Source organism: Monodon monoceros, unplaced genomic scaffold (assembly GCF_005190385.1).
Source record: "Monodon monoceros isolate NGI ecotype Baffin Bay Population unplaced genomic scaffold, NGI_Narwhal_1 Super_Scaffold_20, whole genome shotgun sequence".
Taxonomy (NCBI): domain Eukaryota; kingdom Metazoa; phylum Chordata; class Mammalia; order Artiodactyla; family Monodontidae; genus Monodon; species Monodon monoceros.
Window position 1 is genome coordinate 21,544,260 of NW_021703777.1, and position 17,643 is coordinate 21,561,902.

Below are 17,643 nucleotides of genomic sequence, written 5' to 3' on the forward strand. Positions count from 1 at the left end.
CCCGGTCTGGGAAGATCCCACATGCCACGGAGCGGCTGCGCCCGTGAGCCATGGCCGCTGAGCCTGCGCATCCAGAGCCTGTGCTCTGCAAAGGGAGAGGCCACAACAGTGAGAGGCCTGCGTACCGCAAAAAAAAAAAAAAATCCTTAAAATGAACTTTACCAACTTATTATTTTTATGTTACTGTGGCTATTGAGAATTTAAAATTACTTTTGTGGCTTGCATTATATTAATACTAGACAGTACCACTCTAGACCTTCAAAACAAATGGATCAAAATCTCTCTTTAAGGACTTTTTAATGTTTATGGCCAATGTTTCAATACTGAGGTCCTTATGCCTCTAAAAGTCAAGTTACAACTCATACCTACCAAAAACTAATAAACCCTACATGGGTGGATATTTACCACCAAGTTCCTCTCGAAATTATTCTCTGTCGAGGTCCTGTGAAAGTTCTATGGTTACAATACTGAATGTTCATTCCCATGGTTATTGTCTCAACTATATCAAAAGATTATCAGCAAAGGAGGCAAGAATATACAATGGAGAAAAGACAGCCTCTTCAATAAGTGGTGCTGGGAAAACTGGACAGCTACATGTAAAAGAATGAAATTAGTACACTCCCTAACGCCATACGCAAAAATAAACTCAAAATGGATTAGAGACCTAAATGTAAGGCCAGACACTATAAAACTCTTAGAGGAAAACATAGGCAGAACACTCTGTGACATAAATCACAGCAAGATCCTTTTTGACCCACCTCCTAGAGAAATGGAAATAAAAACAAAAATAAACAAATGGGACCTAATGAAACTTAAAAGCTTTTGCACAGCAAAGGAAACCATAAACAAGATGAAAAGACAACCCTCAGAATGGGAAAAAATATTTGCAAATGAAGCAAAGGATTAATCTCCAAAATTTACAAGCAGCTCATGCAGCTCAATATCAAAAAACAACCCACCCAATCCAAAAATGGGCAGAAGACCTAAACAGACATTTCTCCAAAGAAGACATACAGATTGCCAACAAACACATGAAAGGATGCTCAACATCAGTAATCATTAGAGAAATGCAAATCAAAACTACAATGAGGTATCACCTCACAACAGTCAGAACGGCCATCATCAAAAAATCTACAAACAATAAATGCTGGAGAGGTTGTGGAGAAAAGAGAACCCTCTTGCACTGTTGTGGGAATATAAATTGATACAGCCACTATGGAGAACAATATGGAGGTTCCTTAAAAAACTAAAATTAGAACTACCATACGACCCAGCAATCCCACTACTGGGCATATACCCTGAGGAAACCATAATTCAAAGAGTCATGTACCACAATGTTCATTGCAGCTCTATTTACAGTAGCCAGGACATGGAAGCAACTTAAGTGTCCATCGACAGATGAATGGATAAAGAAGATGTGGCACATATATACAATGGAATATTACTCAGCCATAAAAAGAAACGAAATTGAGTTATTTGTAGTGAGGTGGATGGACCTAGAGTCTGTCATACAGAGTGAAGTAAGTCAGAAAGAGAAAAACAAATACCATATGTTAACACATATATATGGAATCTAAAAAAAGAAAAAACGGTTCTGAAGAACCCAGGGGCAGGACAGGAATAAAGACGCAGATGTAGAGAATGGACTTGAGGACACGGGGAGGGGGAAGGGTAAGCTGGGACGGAGTGAGAGAGTAACACTGACATATATACACTACCAAAAGTAAAACAGCTAGTGGGAAGCAGCCGCATAGCACAGGGAGATCAGCTCGGTGCTTTGTGACCACCTAGAGGGGTGCGATAGGGAGGGTGGGAGGGAGACGCAAGAGGGAGGGGATATGGGGACATATGTATACATAAAGCTGATTCATTTTGTTATAAAGCAGAAAGTATCACACCATTGTAAAGCAATTATACACCAATAAAGATGTTAAAAAAAAAGATTATCAGCAAATACACGAAAATGTTAAGAGTGATTATTTCTGGGTAGTGGGGTACTGCGTGATTTTTGCATTCTTTTTTTATTCTCTCCTTTATTTCTGAGTCTTTCAATGACGAGGACTGTTATGTTTCTTCATCAGAAAAATGCGTCTTTAAATTTCAGTGTGAATGATTTTCTGAACTGCATAAACATCACGAATATGTAAAAAAGAGACCAACTTAAAAGGGAATATCCCAACATGCTTTCATCTGCTCTGCTCCATTTCCAAATTTTCTATAGTGAATAGGTTACTTCCATCAAGGGAAACAACACACCTCCTTTAAAACCTGAAATATTCATCCACCTGTTTAACCTTAAACCTAAGTTAATTTGCATGCTGATTTTTTTAGAACTCCTTTTATCTCTGCTGTATTAGACGGTAGAGTAAATACTTTAGGTTTGAGCTTCAACCGTATGCTAACATAGCTATTTTAATATTTTTATAACTACCCTCAACCAGAACAGCATTTAGCTTGAGTCTATGCAGGAGATGCGGAAGAAACCCTAAAGATATTTTAATACCTCACTATGCGTAGGGGTTTAGGCTGTACTGCAAGGATGCCCATCTAAAGGGGTTCTGAGTCCTGCAGCAACGGGTTTGGGGGAGAACCCTCCTGCATGCTGTCCAGACCAGCTCAGAATGCCACCTGCACACTCGGGAGGGCTCAAGCCTGTGTACACACACACACACACACACACACGCACATGAGTGAGTGGGTTGTGCCCTATCCAGTGGGCAGTGGCTCTTCTCACCTGCCTTCCACTTTCAGAGGCCAGCACCACCACCTGGCCTGGTTTTTGGGTACCATGGGGGGTGTACAGTGCTGTGGCATTGGCGTGTGTAGGTGGGTGACACACACAGCTAGCACTGTTGTCTGCCCTGCTGGCTCTGGAGTAAGCTGGGCTTCTCAAGGCCCATCAGATATGATTGTTTAGCCTAGCAACGTTCTATTCATTTAATTTTTCTTTCTTCTTGAGGAAAAGGGCCTTTTTCCAATTCGCGCGAGGCAACAGCCTTTTGGAATACGGCACTGGCGTGTGGCGCAGAACTTACTGTTGGTGGTGAAGATGATTCCTCCCTCCTGCGGGGTGGGATCTGTATCCTGGACCACCTGCAAGGCTCCCACGGTCCGGACAGCAGCGTCCAAAGTGACTGAGCTTTCATTTACGGTTGTGTCGCTTGCGCCGGTGATCTGGTTGGTTGACGGACCTCCCAGAGATCCCTCGAAGTCAGTGGGCAAGTCGTCCATGCAGTCGGCATTGGGCTGACAGGAGCAGAAAAGGACCTATCTTAGTGTATATCATCAAGTTAGAGATGAGATGTCTACAGCCTAAATATTTTGTCCTGAGGGAAAACCAAGTTCTTCACTGTTTTCTTCCTGAACCACTTTATTTAAAGACATTCCACATATAGTTCCTGTAATTAACATGAAAACATCTTCCAAAATTTTCTTTCCAAAGGTTCCGTTTAGATCTACAGACAAGGTTTTAATTCCAGGGGTAGCAGTAGCCATACATTAATATAATTACATAGGGAGAATAATATGATACTTATTTATAATGACAGCTCTTCCTTATCTATAGTGTTTACTTCTTGTACAGGAAGTAGCTGACAGCCTGATAATTAGCCCCAAAGACCCATGTGTTGTTTACAAATAGACTGATGGCATGAGAGGGGAGACAGAATCTGACTCGTGAATTGTGCATCAGAGATACACACATATACATAAACGCACACACAAACACAAGAGCACAGGGTGAGGTGCTGTTAAACATAAGCCCAAAAACCACCTGCAGAGCAAAGCCCTATTTACATAACATTCAATTGATCGTACATTTGTCAAATCTTCTAAGTTAAAATCTTAGAATCATAAAACTAGGGTGAGACCATCTACTTTAATTACCCACTCACTACAGGACTCTCCCTCCCAATATTCCTCACAGCTCCACTTGAAAAACGTAGAGACCGGGGTCTCTTGTGCCTCGCAAGGCAGCCTGTGTCGGTCGGCTTCTCTTAGCGGGAAGCGGGGCAGTTTTACTCTTTGGTCTCAGTTCTGCTGGCTGAAGTGGTGTTGAATATATTGATATCTCTTCCACAAACAGCTTTTAAAAAATGATTATCAGTTGTTCTGCCTCTGACCAAACTCAGAAAAATGATTTTTTAAAGGTGGTGGAGGAGAGATACGGTCTTGAGAAGCACTAAGAATGGCTGTTAATCACACGTTTTGCTCCACGCTGGAGAGTGACATTGCCTTGAGCGATGACAATGACACGGTTTTGCACTCCGTCCAAGGATGCAGATCAGGGTGGGCAGGCTTGGGTGAGGAGAATCCTATGTTGACATTGTTTGAATTAACACCACAATGACTAGATTGTGTGCCAAGTTCACTGAAAGAGAAAAATCTATCACTCACGGGCTCATGGGGAGCACAAGGCAAGAAATCCAAACTGCTGGACTCTTGTCCTGGATTTCCACTCTCAAGGCAAGTCTCCCAAGCCCCACGCCTGTGTTTCCAACAGTCAGCTGGAAATCTCCATCATCCCACAAAAACCTCAAATTCAGCTCATTCCCTTTCCACCACATTCTCCTTGTGTTCTGCCGTCTTCTTCTCTACTGGCAGTGGGCCAATTCCTTGAAATTCGAGTTGTTGAAAGTCAACTCATTGAATGACTGATCCTCCAAGTTTACTGACTGAGATTATTGGACATGAGCGGGTATGTTCTGAACGTTTCTTACCCCATTACCAATTCCCAATCTCCCTCTAGTTTCTTCCCCGGTATACTTCATTCTCCACTTTTTCACCAGAGCACTCATGCATAGGTATGATTTTCTTTTTTTCCTCCTAAAGAATGAATTACAAGCTCCTTAGTATAGCAAAACAGGTACCGTACAGTCTGACCCAAGCCTTCTTTTCTGGCCCTACCTTCAGCCTTTGGAAACACACAGAATAAACCACATATTCCCCATTTCAGCACCTTAGCATATGCTGCTCTTCCACTCGGGATGACAGTTGCCCAAAGCATCATCCCCTTCCCCTCTCCCATCCCAAGGTCTCAAACTAACCCTGGTGAACTCCTAATCATCCCTCAATTCCCAGGCCAAATGTCCCTTTTCTAAGCAGCGCTCCCTCCCAGTAGTCATCTTTGATACTGTAACTCTTTTCACACTTCTCCCACTGTTACAGTCATTTGTTACTGTGTTAGTCTCACTCTACTAGTCCGCAAGCTTTTTTTTTAATTCCGGTTTTACTGAGATATAATTGGCAGGGCATATTGTATTAGTTTAAGTTGTACAACATGATGATTTGATACGTGTGTATGTTGCAAAACCATCACCACAGTAAGTTTAGTTAACATCCATCACCTCACATGATTACAACATTTTTATTCTTGTGATGAGAACTTTTAAGATCTACTCTCTTAGCAACTTTCAAATATACAATACAGTGTTGTGTATTGTATTAGAGTCACCGTGCGGTGCGTTACATCCCCGGGACTTGCTTATTTCGTAACGGGAAGTTTGTACCCTCTGACCCCCTCACCCATTTCACCCTCCCCACCTCCTGCCCCTGGCAACCACAGATCTCCTCTCTGTTTCTTTTCCACGTAGTTTCCACATACAAGTGAGACACAAGCTTCTTAAAGTGAAGCACCTACACTATATTGACCTTGAGTTCCAAGCCCTCACATAGTGCCTGACAATTATTAAGTGCTCAGTAAATGCTGATTTGGAAATTTTATCTGAGTCTCAGTTTACTGCTCTAAAAACCTGGGAATGTTAGTACCTGCCCAGATCTGAGATCAGTGAAGGGGAGCTTTGAGAAAATACTTAAAAAAATTCAATTTCTGGGCAAAGGTAAAGTACACCTTTGAAGGGTAGCAGAGTATGTCACTGCCCAAATTTGCTACGTTGGCATAAAAATTGTTTTTAGCTGAAACAATTGAGAACTGGGTAAAGAAATGCCCTCTGCCTTCCCCCTATTTGCCTAAAAGCAAGACATAAATTTGTAAGGGGGTCCCCCTCTCTGTACCAGAAAGAGAAGAACATTCTTATCACCAGCGACTGGGAGTTGACGCAACAAACCTAACTGACATGCCCTTATCCGCCATTGGTTTCCCCCATATATTTACCTCCCCACAATTTGCTGTCCTAGAAACTCAAAGTCCTTTCCCTCTGTCTTGTCACTTCTCTAAAAATTTATTGCTCTTTTTTGAAGATGCTATAGAAGCCGAAGTTCTAACCACCCTTCTGAGTCACTCATCGCCAAGTGCTCCTATGTGCACACACGATGCATGTGTTCATAAACTTCTGTTAGATTTTCTCTTGTTAATCTGCCTTTTACAAGCCTAATTTACAGGGCCCAGCTGGAGAACCGAGGAGGGTAGAAGAAAAAATAACTTCTTTCCCTCCATATACTATGTAAAGATGCAGATCTAAATTGTGTGCGGGTCTCAGGGAGGAAAAGAGCTCCAAGTGAGGATCCTGTACTGGCCGTTCTTTCAGCCATAAGCATCTGGATGTGACCACAGATGCAAGAACAACTGACATATTTTTCACAATGTTGACTTTGCTTGTTGATCGTGTTCTTGTTTTCTCTCTTTTCTCTTTTTATAACATTATTTTATTAGTTTTGATGCAGGGTGTTCGCTTTTACTTTGTGGGCTAGCAGGAATAGTGTTATGTCTCTAACAGAGGTGAGTAGAGGAAAAGAGAAAGCAAATTAGCTCAGTGAGACTTGTTAATGAGAGAACGAATAAATAATTTGGCTTAGATACAATATTTAACAGACCCACCTTACAGAACCTCACAGTTTATATCCACTCGAAATGGTTCATCAAATAGAATAATATTTTGAATAGAAACCCAATTTATATACCTCTAAGAGAAATTACAGTCATAATGTTTAGTAAGAGATGTCAAATACCATCTGTAAGTGAACAGCGTATATGTTTTCAAATTCAGGTTAGCAGGGAGAGCTCAAATAAACCAGATGCGAAATAGTTAGGGACTAGTGAATACACCAGCTGCACGGGATTTTCTATTCGTTTACAATCATCTTATTTATACCAGGATAATAGTGATAGGAGACGGTGTGTGCTGGGATAAAAAAGGCCCGTGTTATATGGTACCTTATAGGAGCACTCAATGATGTGATCTGTCATCCTGCAAAGACACCCCCTAGACCTGACTGGAGAGAAAGGAGGATGAAGCACTTGAATGTAGATAAGGGGATTGAAAACACTCTGACAGTAAAGGACCTGCTCCTGTCAGGTTCAGTCTTTTATTTCTCTTGGCAAAATATAATGGCAGAAGGTACCACTGTAATAGGAACCAGTTAGAGCCAGAAATGTGGAACATGCAAACAGCGAGTTTAATTTTCTAAGTCCCTAGTATCTGATAGAGATGTTGGGTTTTTACTCATGTTTCATGTTCACTGTCAGTGATTTTCACCTTGAATGTATTATGCCTTCACAACTCTGGTCTGAAAATGTAATGCATTGCCTTTCAAAATCTAGCTCAAAGCTATAGTCACACAAATTGATTTGTGTTTGGTGTATCGACTGTTAAAAAAAAAAAAAAAAATCAGCATACAGCCGGCAGGGAGGCAGGGGAGGCAGGGTAGAAAATTCAGCCAATCCATGACCTTGTGATGCTTCAGGTGTGTGCCCTCAAACAGAGTCACTCTGGTCTTCCCGGGATAATTAGCCCTCTGGCATTAAAGGAAGCCTTTGATATCTGATCTGATCCTTTCTTCTTCAGTGACATCTTGGGACTTTTAAAATTCTGTTTATTCTCTGCCATTAGTAGTGAGGAATGACAAGAGGAGGAGAGAGCAAAGCGGAGGGGGAAGGGGGAGGCCGGTCTCTGTATGCTGTTTGTCTAGCTTCTTTTAGACGGCGCCAGGTTGTTCTCACATCTCTGCGCAGCCCTCGGGTCTGGTGGCCTGGCTTGCTTCCTGCCCTCACCATAGCAGATGGTGCCTCAGTAGCCCGTGGCCTTCACTCGATATGGTCCCTGGAAAGTCTTTCCCTGGAGCGTCAAGCCAGCCAGCTGGGGGGATTCTCTTTGCACAGGGGGAATGACTAAGTTTGATAAAACGTATAACTGAGGGCACCAGCTTGAGGGTAGCGCTAGAATTCAGTGGTTCTGGCTTTGGCTTCCTCGTCACTCAAGCTCGCCATGGAGATCTGAGCTCAGCAGAGGGCCCTGAGCCAGATTCCCAGTGGCTGGCCTCCCCTCCCATCGTTGGGAAGAGCTTGTTTCCTCTGGAAGCTAGGAGATGGTGGGGCAACATCAGAAAGTGTGGCGTGCGGGTCTGCTTGATGACAGCGCAGGTAAATGACACAAGAGTGTCATCAGTGTACAACTGGCCCAAGAGGCCTCTGTGGGTGTCCCACCTGCTCTCACCCACTGCAGCCCGGAAGAGGAGCCTATGAGCCGCTCAGACAGCATCTCAACTCACAGACAAATACAATGGACATGCTGAGAGGGTCACGATGTTCTCAGATTGAGGAAAAGTGAGAGGAGAAATATATCCAGGCGTGGAAGTGCTCTGAGGGCCTCATCATGTGACGCCACTGCTATGGGACTGAGGGGACACAGGAAATCCAGGGATGCTGTTTTCTCCCTGCTTTGTGGGAAAGGCAGAAAGACAGACATGACGATGCTGTAGGCTGTGCTGTGCTTACCGGGATCCCTAGGGCTTTAAGAATGTTCATCTTGCACATGGGACAGGTGCGATGGTCTAGGAGCCAGGGGTCAACGCAGGACTTGTGGAAAAGATGCCTGCAATGAGAACCATACATCTTAGCGCGGCGGTAACTGCGGAGAGCACCTAGTCCACTCCAGCCCAGAGACTTGTTCAAGGTCACGCACTGCTTGGTGGCAGAGACAAGACTCGGACCTCCTCTGAACACCTGGGCCAGTAATGCTTCCTGTTACACCCTGCGGTGATACAGTCAACATCTGTCTGGCTCCCAGGAGGGTCCTCTATGATTTGCAGCTGAGTCTTCCAAGTTTGAGAAAATGCAGAGAATGTAGAAACAGAGAAATTTCTCTCTTTCTAGACAGGAAGAATCTTGAATGGAAAGAAGGCAAGTGGAGAAATTTGCACAGACCTTGCAGGATAACCTGAGAGTTGCCACTTTTAAATCAATCCAAAATTTCTTTTCCTACAGTCAGAAGCAAACTGCAAAATAAAGCCTCATTTCTGTAGATATTCGGGGTCTCACACAAAAGGGCAGAAGAGCTCCGGCAAGCATTTCACAGCACAAGGGATGTTTTAAGTTGCTATGGCTGGTGGCTCTCACATCAGAAGCCGGAGGGACAGGTACCGTAAGCTTTACTGTTTGTACAGCTGATGCGCGCAACTCCATCGCCAGGCTCGCGCGCCAGCCCTCCGGAGCCTTCCTCTGAGTGACAGGATAAGGGGGGCATTTAGTAGGTGCGGGGGTGGGGAGTCCTGACTAAACTTCCTCTCAACGTGGCTCACAAGAGCCCACTCAGAGATCTCAGGGGCTGCTCGAATCAGAAGCTTGTCTTCTCACGCACACGACTCCAGGCCACGGGCAGAAGCAGTCAGAATTTCCTGCCTGGGGCAAGAAGAGAGAGAACCATCTGTCAAGTATGAGGGCATCCTTGGGACACGCTATCCATGCTGCACTATTCCCGGAACGCTTGCGCTCTCTTCCCTGACTCTCATCTTTTATTGTGCTAACAGTTCTACCAGCTGTCTTTGCATTAGAAGGCTTGAGGCTCCGATGCATACAAAGGACCCCTCAAATCAGAGAAGAGCTCAAGAAGTGCCACTTCTGAAACTGACATGGAGAAGAACCCATGTCCCAAGGATAGCATTAGCTGTGTACAGGACACGATCGCATTGGGGATTAGGAGACGGAGAGGAGCAACCTGGATGTGTCGTGTGTTTCCATGTCATTATTTCGAATGCCTTACAGATTTACCGCTTACAAGTAAATATATCACATCCATTCATTCCTTTAGCCATGCATCCACGCGACAAGGAATACCTGCCAAGAACTGTGCTCCTCACTGGGAATCAGCACGATAGGGATCTGGCTCCTTCTCTTTGGGAGTATAATCGGAGAGGCAGACACTAATAAAACAGAAATAAACTACTTCACGACAACAGCGCTAAGGACACGTTAGCAGAGCACGGAGCTGGTAGGGGCTTGTGACTGGGAGATGCATCCTAGCTTGGGCACATAGAGAAAGTTTCCCTGACGAGGTGCCGAAGCTCAGACCCCGGAGGGCTACGCAGACATTATCCACAGAAGGGGAGGAGAGGAAGAAGAGTCTTCTAGGCAGAATGACTGGCTTGTACAAAAGCCCTGACCTGGGCGCAGGAAGAAGGTCAGTCCCAGTGCAGCAGCAGGAGGGAGGGGCTGATGCGGGGTCAAGTGTCCCCCTGCACCCCCACCCCCAAGCAATAATCGACCTCCCTGTGTTCAGGCTCTACGTTCAGAAAACAGGTGCCTAATCTAAATTTTCTCACTCACTGGTGTTCCTTCTGGGGCAAAGTAAGTCAGACATTCAGGTCCCTTTGACCATTCCTGGGAGGCAGGCTCTGTTGTGTTTCCTGCACATGTACTGGGAGTCAGAAAGACAGCAGGGCCAATGATTAGCTGTTTTAGCCTAAATAAGTCACTTAACATTCCCACGTCTCCTCTGCCTCATGTGTAAGATGAAGATACATCTATTCCTGCGGAGGAGGCTTCCCTGAGTCTCCCACACACAGAAGCTGGTACCTGCTCTTATCCCCTGAGTGACTTCTCTGTCTGCACTGGTCATTCTTACATCTCCTCTGTGATGGTTAGTTTCATGTGGCAACTTGGCTAGACTATAGTACCAGTTCTTCAATCGAACACTAATTTAGGGTAGTCGGCAGATGTGATTCATATCTACAGTCTGTTGACGTTAAATAAAGGAGATTATTCTAAATCATCTGGGCGGGCCTGACCCAATCAGTTGAAGAGCCTTAACAGCAAAACTGGTTTCCCTGAGGAAGAAAAAACTCCGCCTCAAGATGGCAGCATCAGCCCCTGCTCAGCGTTTCCAGCCTGTAGACCTGCCCTACAGATTTCAGGCTTGCCAGCCCCTATCATCACATAAGCTAATTCCTTAAGAATATATAGTGGGATACAGTGGCTGTCTGGAGAACTGACTGGTACATCCTCCAACGAGAATATAAGCTCTATGAGAGCAAAATCTTCATTTACCTAATTCACTGTTAGATCCCCAGCAACTAGACTAGATCTTGGCACACAGAGGATGCTCCAGAAATATTTGCTACATGAACGGATATTTCTCAAAAGGCCTGGCACTCCTCACTGCCTGTACGTGGCTATGAAGTCCCACGGGCTCATTCTTCCTAAATCTCTTGTACCTTCATTGCCTATTTTCTTTTTGCCACGCCGCTCCCTCATACATGATCTCATTAACTCTTTTTCTGTATTGTTGTACTAACGTCTAAACTGCCCTCCATGCCACCAATCTTTCCCTGTTCTTTTCATCCCACTCATCCTTGCCAGATTTATCTTCCCCCAGAAAAGTGCTAGTTACGTCACCCCCTTGTTCCATTCTGTTCTTCACGAGGGGCTGGGCACCAAGATGAATAAGACAAGGTCCTTTCCTTCAAGGCGGAATCACAGTGCTTCAGTGGTTCCCTGGGAACTACAACAGAAAAGGCCATTGAAGAGCCACCCTTCTGGATCCATCGTTTTCTGGCTGTGGGATCTTAGGCAAGGATTAGCTCTCCAAGACTTCATTCCTCATCTGTGAAATTTTGTCTTATAGGTATGGAGTTTGCCAGTGATTGAGTCTGTGTGTGTGTGTGTGTGTGTGTGTGTGTGTGTATGAGAGAGAGGGAATAAATACTGTCCATGAAGCTGAAACTATAAGTCCTGATCATCCTTAATTGTAAGCTATCATTCATCTTATTAATACCACTATTATATCTTATTTTTAGATATTAGGTTATCACTCTGATTTCTACTCTAAACTTTCTAACGCTGAAAGCAAGTAACTGTAAATTAAAAACAAAAATCAAAGGGAGAACTAAGGACAACAAAAACAGTGCTAAAATGATACACAGGGTGATCATGTTAGCTATTAACTAACATTCAATTATTCCTAATACCATATTTCTTGTGTTCACCAAATAGGAAGACTACTTCCTTATAATTGGGATTGCAAACAATTTTTTCCCTCCCATATGGAAAGAAAAATAAAAGTCACTAGACTAAATAAATAAAGGAACAGGGAAAGAATCTGGAGTTTAGTGAAATGCACCAACAGTTCAACAAACATCTCTAGGGCAATGTCTATCTCACTCATTCTATTTGTACGATTCGCAGCAGGGCACTGTCCCTTCCCATGTTTTAACAAAGGCTGCATGAGAAACTACATACAGAGGAACAACGGGATGTGACAGTCTATCTCCTAACGATCCTGACAAGCTGGAAATACAACCGAGGGTTACCAAAACTCTTCTCCTTTCTTATTCACCAAAGGGAAGCATACCTTTTTTTTTTTTTTTTTTTTTTTTAATGCAGTACGCGGGTCTCTCACTGCTGTGGCCTCTCCCATTGCAGAGCACAGGCTCCAGACGCGCAGGCTCAGTGGCCATGGCTCACGGGCCCAGCCGCTCCGCGGCATGTGGGATCTTCCCAGACCGGGGCACAAACCCGTATCCCCTGCATCGGAAGGCGGACTCTCAACCACTGTGCCACCAGGGAAGCCCGGGAAGCATACTTTTTACAAAGAGTTCTTCAAACCCCTGACAAAAGATGATGCCAACAACTGCATCATAATGCTGAGATGATTATGAATAATATAATAATTTCCCATTTGGGGGGCAGGAATGACAAACTCCTGTTAAACTTGTTTCCACATCTTTGGATTCTTATTTATTTATTTATTTTTAAATTAAAATTTTTTAAAATTGAAGTATAGTTGATTTACAATGTTGTGTTAGTTTCAGGTGTACAGCAAAGTGAATCATTTATACATATACATATACCCATTCTTTTTTTAGACTCTTTTCCCACATAGGTCATCACAGAGTATTGAGTAGAGTTCCCTGTGCTATACAGTAGGTCCTTATTAGTTATCTACTTTATATATAGTAGTGTGTATATGTCAATCCCACTCTCCCAATTTATCCCTTTCCTCCTTCCCCTTGGTAAACATAAGTTTGTTTTCTACATCTGTGACTCTACTTCTGTTTTGTAAATAAGTTCATTGGTACCTATTTTTTAGATTCCACATATAAGCGATATCATTCTTGCTTTCTACTGTCCTTTCACCTATATGTGTGACTCCCCCCTCAATTAAATGACAGGTTTTCCCCACTGGGAGGCAGAAGGGGACTGTTCTGGCCTTTCTATCTCATTTACTTTTGCAGGCTTTCTTAGACCCTGCTACCCTCCCACGGAGATTAGGATCCTGGGGCTTTCCTTTTGGCACCAGTGCAAGCTGTTTCATTCCCCTCGATGAAATAGTGCTCAAAGAACATGAGTCACTCAGGGACCAAAGAATCCCATTCTCCTACGCAACATGTTTAGATAAGATCTATCCAGTGCTTCTATGGGGAGTCAAAATGTTTCTTCAGAGCTTCTGAATCTTACTTGAAAAGTTGTCAATGATTTAAGAGTCAGTGTTTAATTAATAAACAGCATTTAATTAATAAACAATATCTACTGGTTATCAAATGCCTGCTATGTACCAAGCACGTTACATACATTATTCATTCACGACAGCCCTATGAGGTAGAAATTATTATTCCCATTTTATGGAGGAGGAAGCTGAAGCTGGTTAAAGTAAATTAAATTATGCAAAGAGCTAGTAAACTGCAGAGCTGGGACTCAAACCCAGTCCTACTGTCAGTGCTTGTACCCAAATCTACACTCCACGCCCTTCCTTCCCACACTGAACTGTCATGAGCAAGACAGGGGGAGTCGTGGTAACTTTGTTTATTTATTTATTTATTTATTTATTTATTTATGGCTGCATTGGGTCTTCGTTGTGGCTCACGGGCTCTAGAGCACAGGCTCAGTAGTTGTGGCGCATGGGCTTAGTTGCTCTGCGGCATGTGGGATCTTCCTGGACCAGGGCTCGAACCCGTGTCCCCTGCATTGGCAGGCGGAGTCTCAACCACTGCGCCACCAGGGAAGCACCCCCATGTATTTTTGTGCTCCAGCTTCGAGGGGGCAGTACCTTAGTTACAGAGGTTGGGAATTGAGCAAAACCAGAGGAAAAGTCACCTGCCTTAAGTGTATTCATTTGGCTACAGAAGGAAAAGCTGTAAAATATTGGCCTCATCAGGCCTACACTTAGCCATCAGTCTGCTTGCTTTATTTGGGAAGATGGTAACACTGGCCTCGAAATGCTTTGTCCTCCCCCACTCTCCACTGTCCAATAAATCTGGTAAATGTTAGTTGGCAGCTCCATCACCTTTGCACAAATTTTCAAATCTCTATCATGAAGTATCACAGAAGGAAATACCCACTTTTCTTCAAGGCTATTCCCAACCTGGTCTGGTTTCTCTTTCTTGCCTTAGCTTTTTTTTTTTTTTTCTTTTTTTTGAGGTACGCGGACCTCTCACTGTTGTGGCCTCTCCCGTTGCGGAGCACAGGCTCCGGACGCGCAGGCTCAGCGGCCATGGCTCACGGGCCCAGCCGCTCCGCGGCACGTGGGATCTTCCCAGACTGGGGCACGAACCTGCGTCCCCTGCGTCGGCAGGCGGACTCTCAACCACGGCGCCACCAGAGAAGCCCCCTGCCTTAGCTTTCTAAAATACAAATATGATATCACTCCCCACATGTGAAATGCTTCAGCTGCTTCCCACTGCCTACGACACAAAGTCACAGCACACAAAGAAGGCTCACCCAATCTGGTCCTTGTCACATCTTCTGCTCCACCCCCATGTTTACTTCGCATTCTCACCATAACTCTGGAGTGTCCTTCTCAATTAAAAAAATTTTTTTTTGGTGTGGCAAATCTTGCTCATAATTCAAGTCACAGCTCAGATGTCCCTTCTCTTCCCTGAACATCCCACCTCTTTTCTCCAAACTGCCAAGGAGAGTCTGTTTCTTTTCTTTTTCTTCCTATTTTGTTCTCTCACATATGTTGCAGCAGCTGAGTATGTGCTCTGCTTTCAGGGTTTGAAGACCCCTCCTTAGTTCTGTGATCTTTGGCAAGTAATCTAAGTTACCTGTGGCTTAGTTTTCCCTTCTATTTTGTATGACAATGTCCTTCAACTGACAACCCCCTGAAGTAATAGTCTGTGATAATCCAACAGAGGGTTTTTATCACAGGTAAAGGACAAAGGACACAAAGAAGAACAAATGGAGCCCAAAGTTAGTAGAAGGAGAGAAATAACAAGATTAGAGCAGAAATAAATGAAATAGATGCTAAAAAGACAACAGAGAAGATGAATGAAACTAAGAGCTGGTTCTTTGAAAAGATAAACTAAATTTACAAGTCCTTAGCTAGACTCACAAAGAAAAAAAAGAGAGAGGACCCAAATAAATGAAATCAGAAATGCAAGAGGAGATGTTATCATTGATAACCACAGAAGTACAAATGACCATAAGAGACTATTATAAACAATTATATGCCAACAAGTTGGACAACCTAGAAGAAATGGATAAATTTTTAGAAACATACAATCTACCAAGACTAAGTCATGATGAAATGGAAAATCTGAACAGACCAATTACTAGTAAGGAGATTGAATCAATAATCAAAAACCTTCAACAAGTAAAAGTTCAGGACCAGATACCTTCACTGGTGCATTCTACCAAACACTCAAAGAAGAATTAATACCAATTCTTCTCAAATTCTTCCAAAAGATAAAAGTGGAGGGAACTCTTCCAAACTCATTTTATAAGGCCAGCATTACCCTCATACCCAAACTAGACAAGGACCTCACAAGAAAAGAAAATACTGGCCAGTATCCCTGATAAACATAGGTGCAAAAATCCTCAACAAAATATTAGCAAAGTGAATTCAACAATACATTATAGAGATCACACATCATGATTAAGTGGGATTTATTCCAGGGATGCAAGTATGTCTCAACATCCACAATTACACCATATTAACAAAATGAAGGATAAAAGTCAAATAATCGTGTCAATAGATGCAGAAAAAGCATTTGACAAAATTCAACATTTATGATAAAAACTCTCAACAAAGCAGGTATGGGGGTAAAGTATCTCAACATAATGAAGGCCAGATATGACAAACTCATAGCTAATATCATATTCAATGCTGAAAAGCTGAAAAGATGTCCACTTTAGCCACTTTTATTCAACATAGTATTGGAAGTACTAACCAGAGCACTTAGACAAGAAAAAGAAATAAAAGGCCTCCAAATTGGAAAGGAAGAAGTAAAACTGTCACTATTTGCAGATGACATATTATATATAGAAAACCCTAAAGACTCCTTCAAAGAACTGTTAGAATACATGAATTCAGTAAAGTTGCAGGATACAAAATCAATACTGAAAAATCTGTTGCATTTCTATACATGAATAACAAACTATTAGAGAAATTAAGAAAACGATCCCATTTACAACTGCATTAAAGAGAATAAGATACCTAGGAATAAATTTAACCAAGGAGGTGAAAGACTGCATATTGAAAACTATAAAACATTACTGAAAGAAACTGAAGAAGGCACAAATAAATGGAGAGATAGTCCATGCTCATGGATTGGAAGAATCAGTGTTGTTCAAATGTCCATACTACCCAGAGCAATTTACAGATTCAATGCAATCCCTATCAAAATTCCAATGGCATTTTTCAAAGAAATGGAACAAATAATCCTAAAATTTGTATGAAACCACCAACCCTCCCCTCCCAAATAGCCAAAGAAACCTTGAGAAAGAAGAACAAGGCTGGAGGCATCAATGCCCTGATTTCATATGATATTACAAAGCTATTTCATATGATATTACAAAGCTATAGTAATTAGAACAGTATGGATAAAGAAATTGTGGTATATATACACAATGAAATATTATTCAGCCATAAAAAAGGATGAAATCTTGCCATTTGTGACAACATGAATGGATCTTGAGGACATTATGTTAAGTGGATAAGTCAGACAGGGAAAGACAAATACCGTACGATCTCTCTTATATGTGAAATCTAAAAATGAAGAAACAAACATACATGAGCTCATAGATACAGAGAACAGATTGATGGTTGCCAGAGGTGTGGGATGAGGAGTGGGAGAAATGGGTGAAGGGGGTACAAAGGTAAAAAGAAAAAGAAAGAAAAGAAAAAAAGAAAGAAAGGGACAAAGGTTTGTTACTGCTTAGCTAATGTCATTCCAATGAATTGATAACCACTGATTGTTGATCTTAAGTCCAGACAACTTAAAAATTATTTTGTCTAATACATTTTCAATAATAGACAATTATACTGTTGGTAAAAAATATTTCTTGCTAATTTTTTTGCCCAAACTCATTTCAAGACTTTGGATAAATGTGTCAAAACACTTGTAAAAATATTTACTAACTAAAATCAGAAAAATGGAAATTACAGAACATCACTCTTTTTCATAATTGGCATTTATTTTTAAATTCGATAATTGCTCATGTTGGCAACGGTGTAAACAGTCTCATATACTTTT

At 42.5% G+C, this 17,643-nt stretch overlaps 1 protein-coding gene across 1 annotated transcript in view; it reads right to left on the reverse strand.

Annotated features, from left to right (window-relative positions):
- The window catches only part of RNF150 (ring finger protein 150), a 236,658-nt gene that overhangs the window by 41,064 nt on the left and 177,951 nt on the right, over window positions 1-17,643 (reverse strand). Inside the window, exons 5-6 of the mRNA XM_029235117.1 lie at window positions 8,672-8,768; window positions 3,036-3,246 (exon numbers count right to left, since the gene is read on the reverse strand). Of these exons, the coding sequence (XP_029090950.1) occupies window positions 3,036-3,246; window positions 8,672-8,768 (308 nt within the window). The remainder of the gene's footprint in view (window positions 1-3,035; window positions 3,247-8,671; window positions 8,769-17,643) is intronic.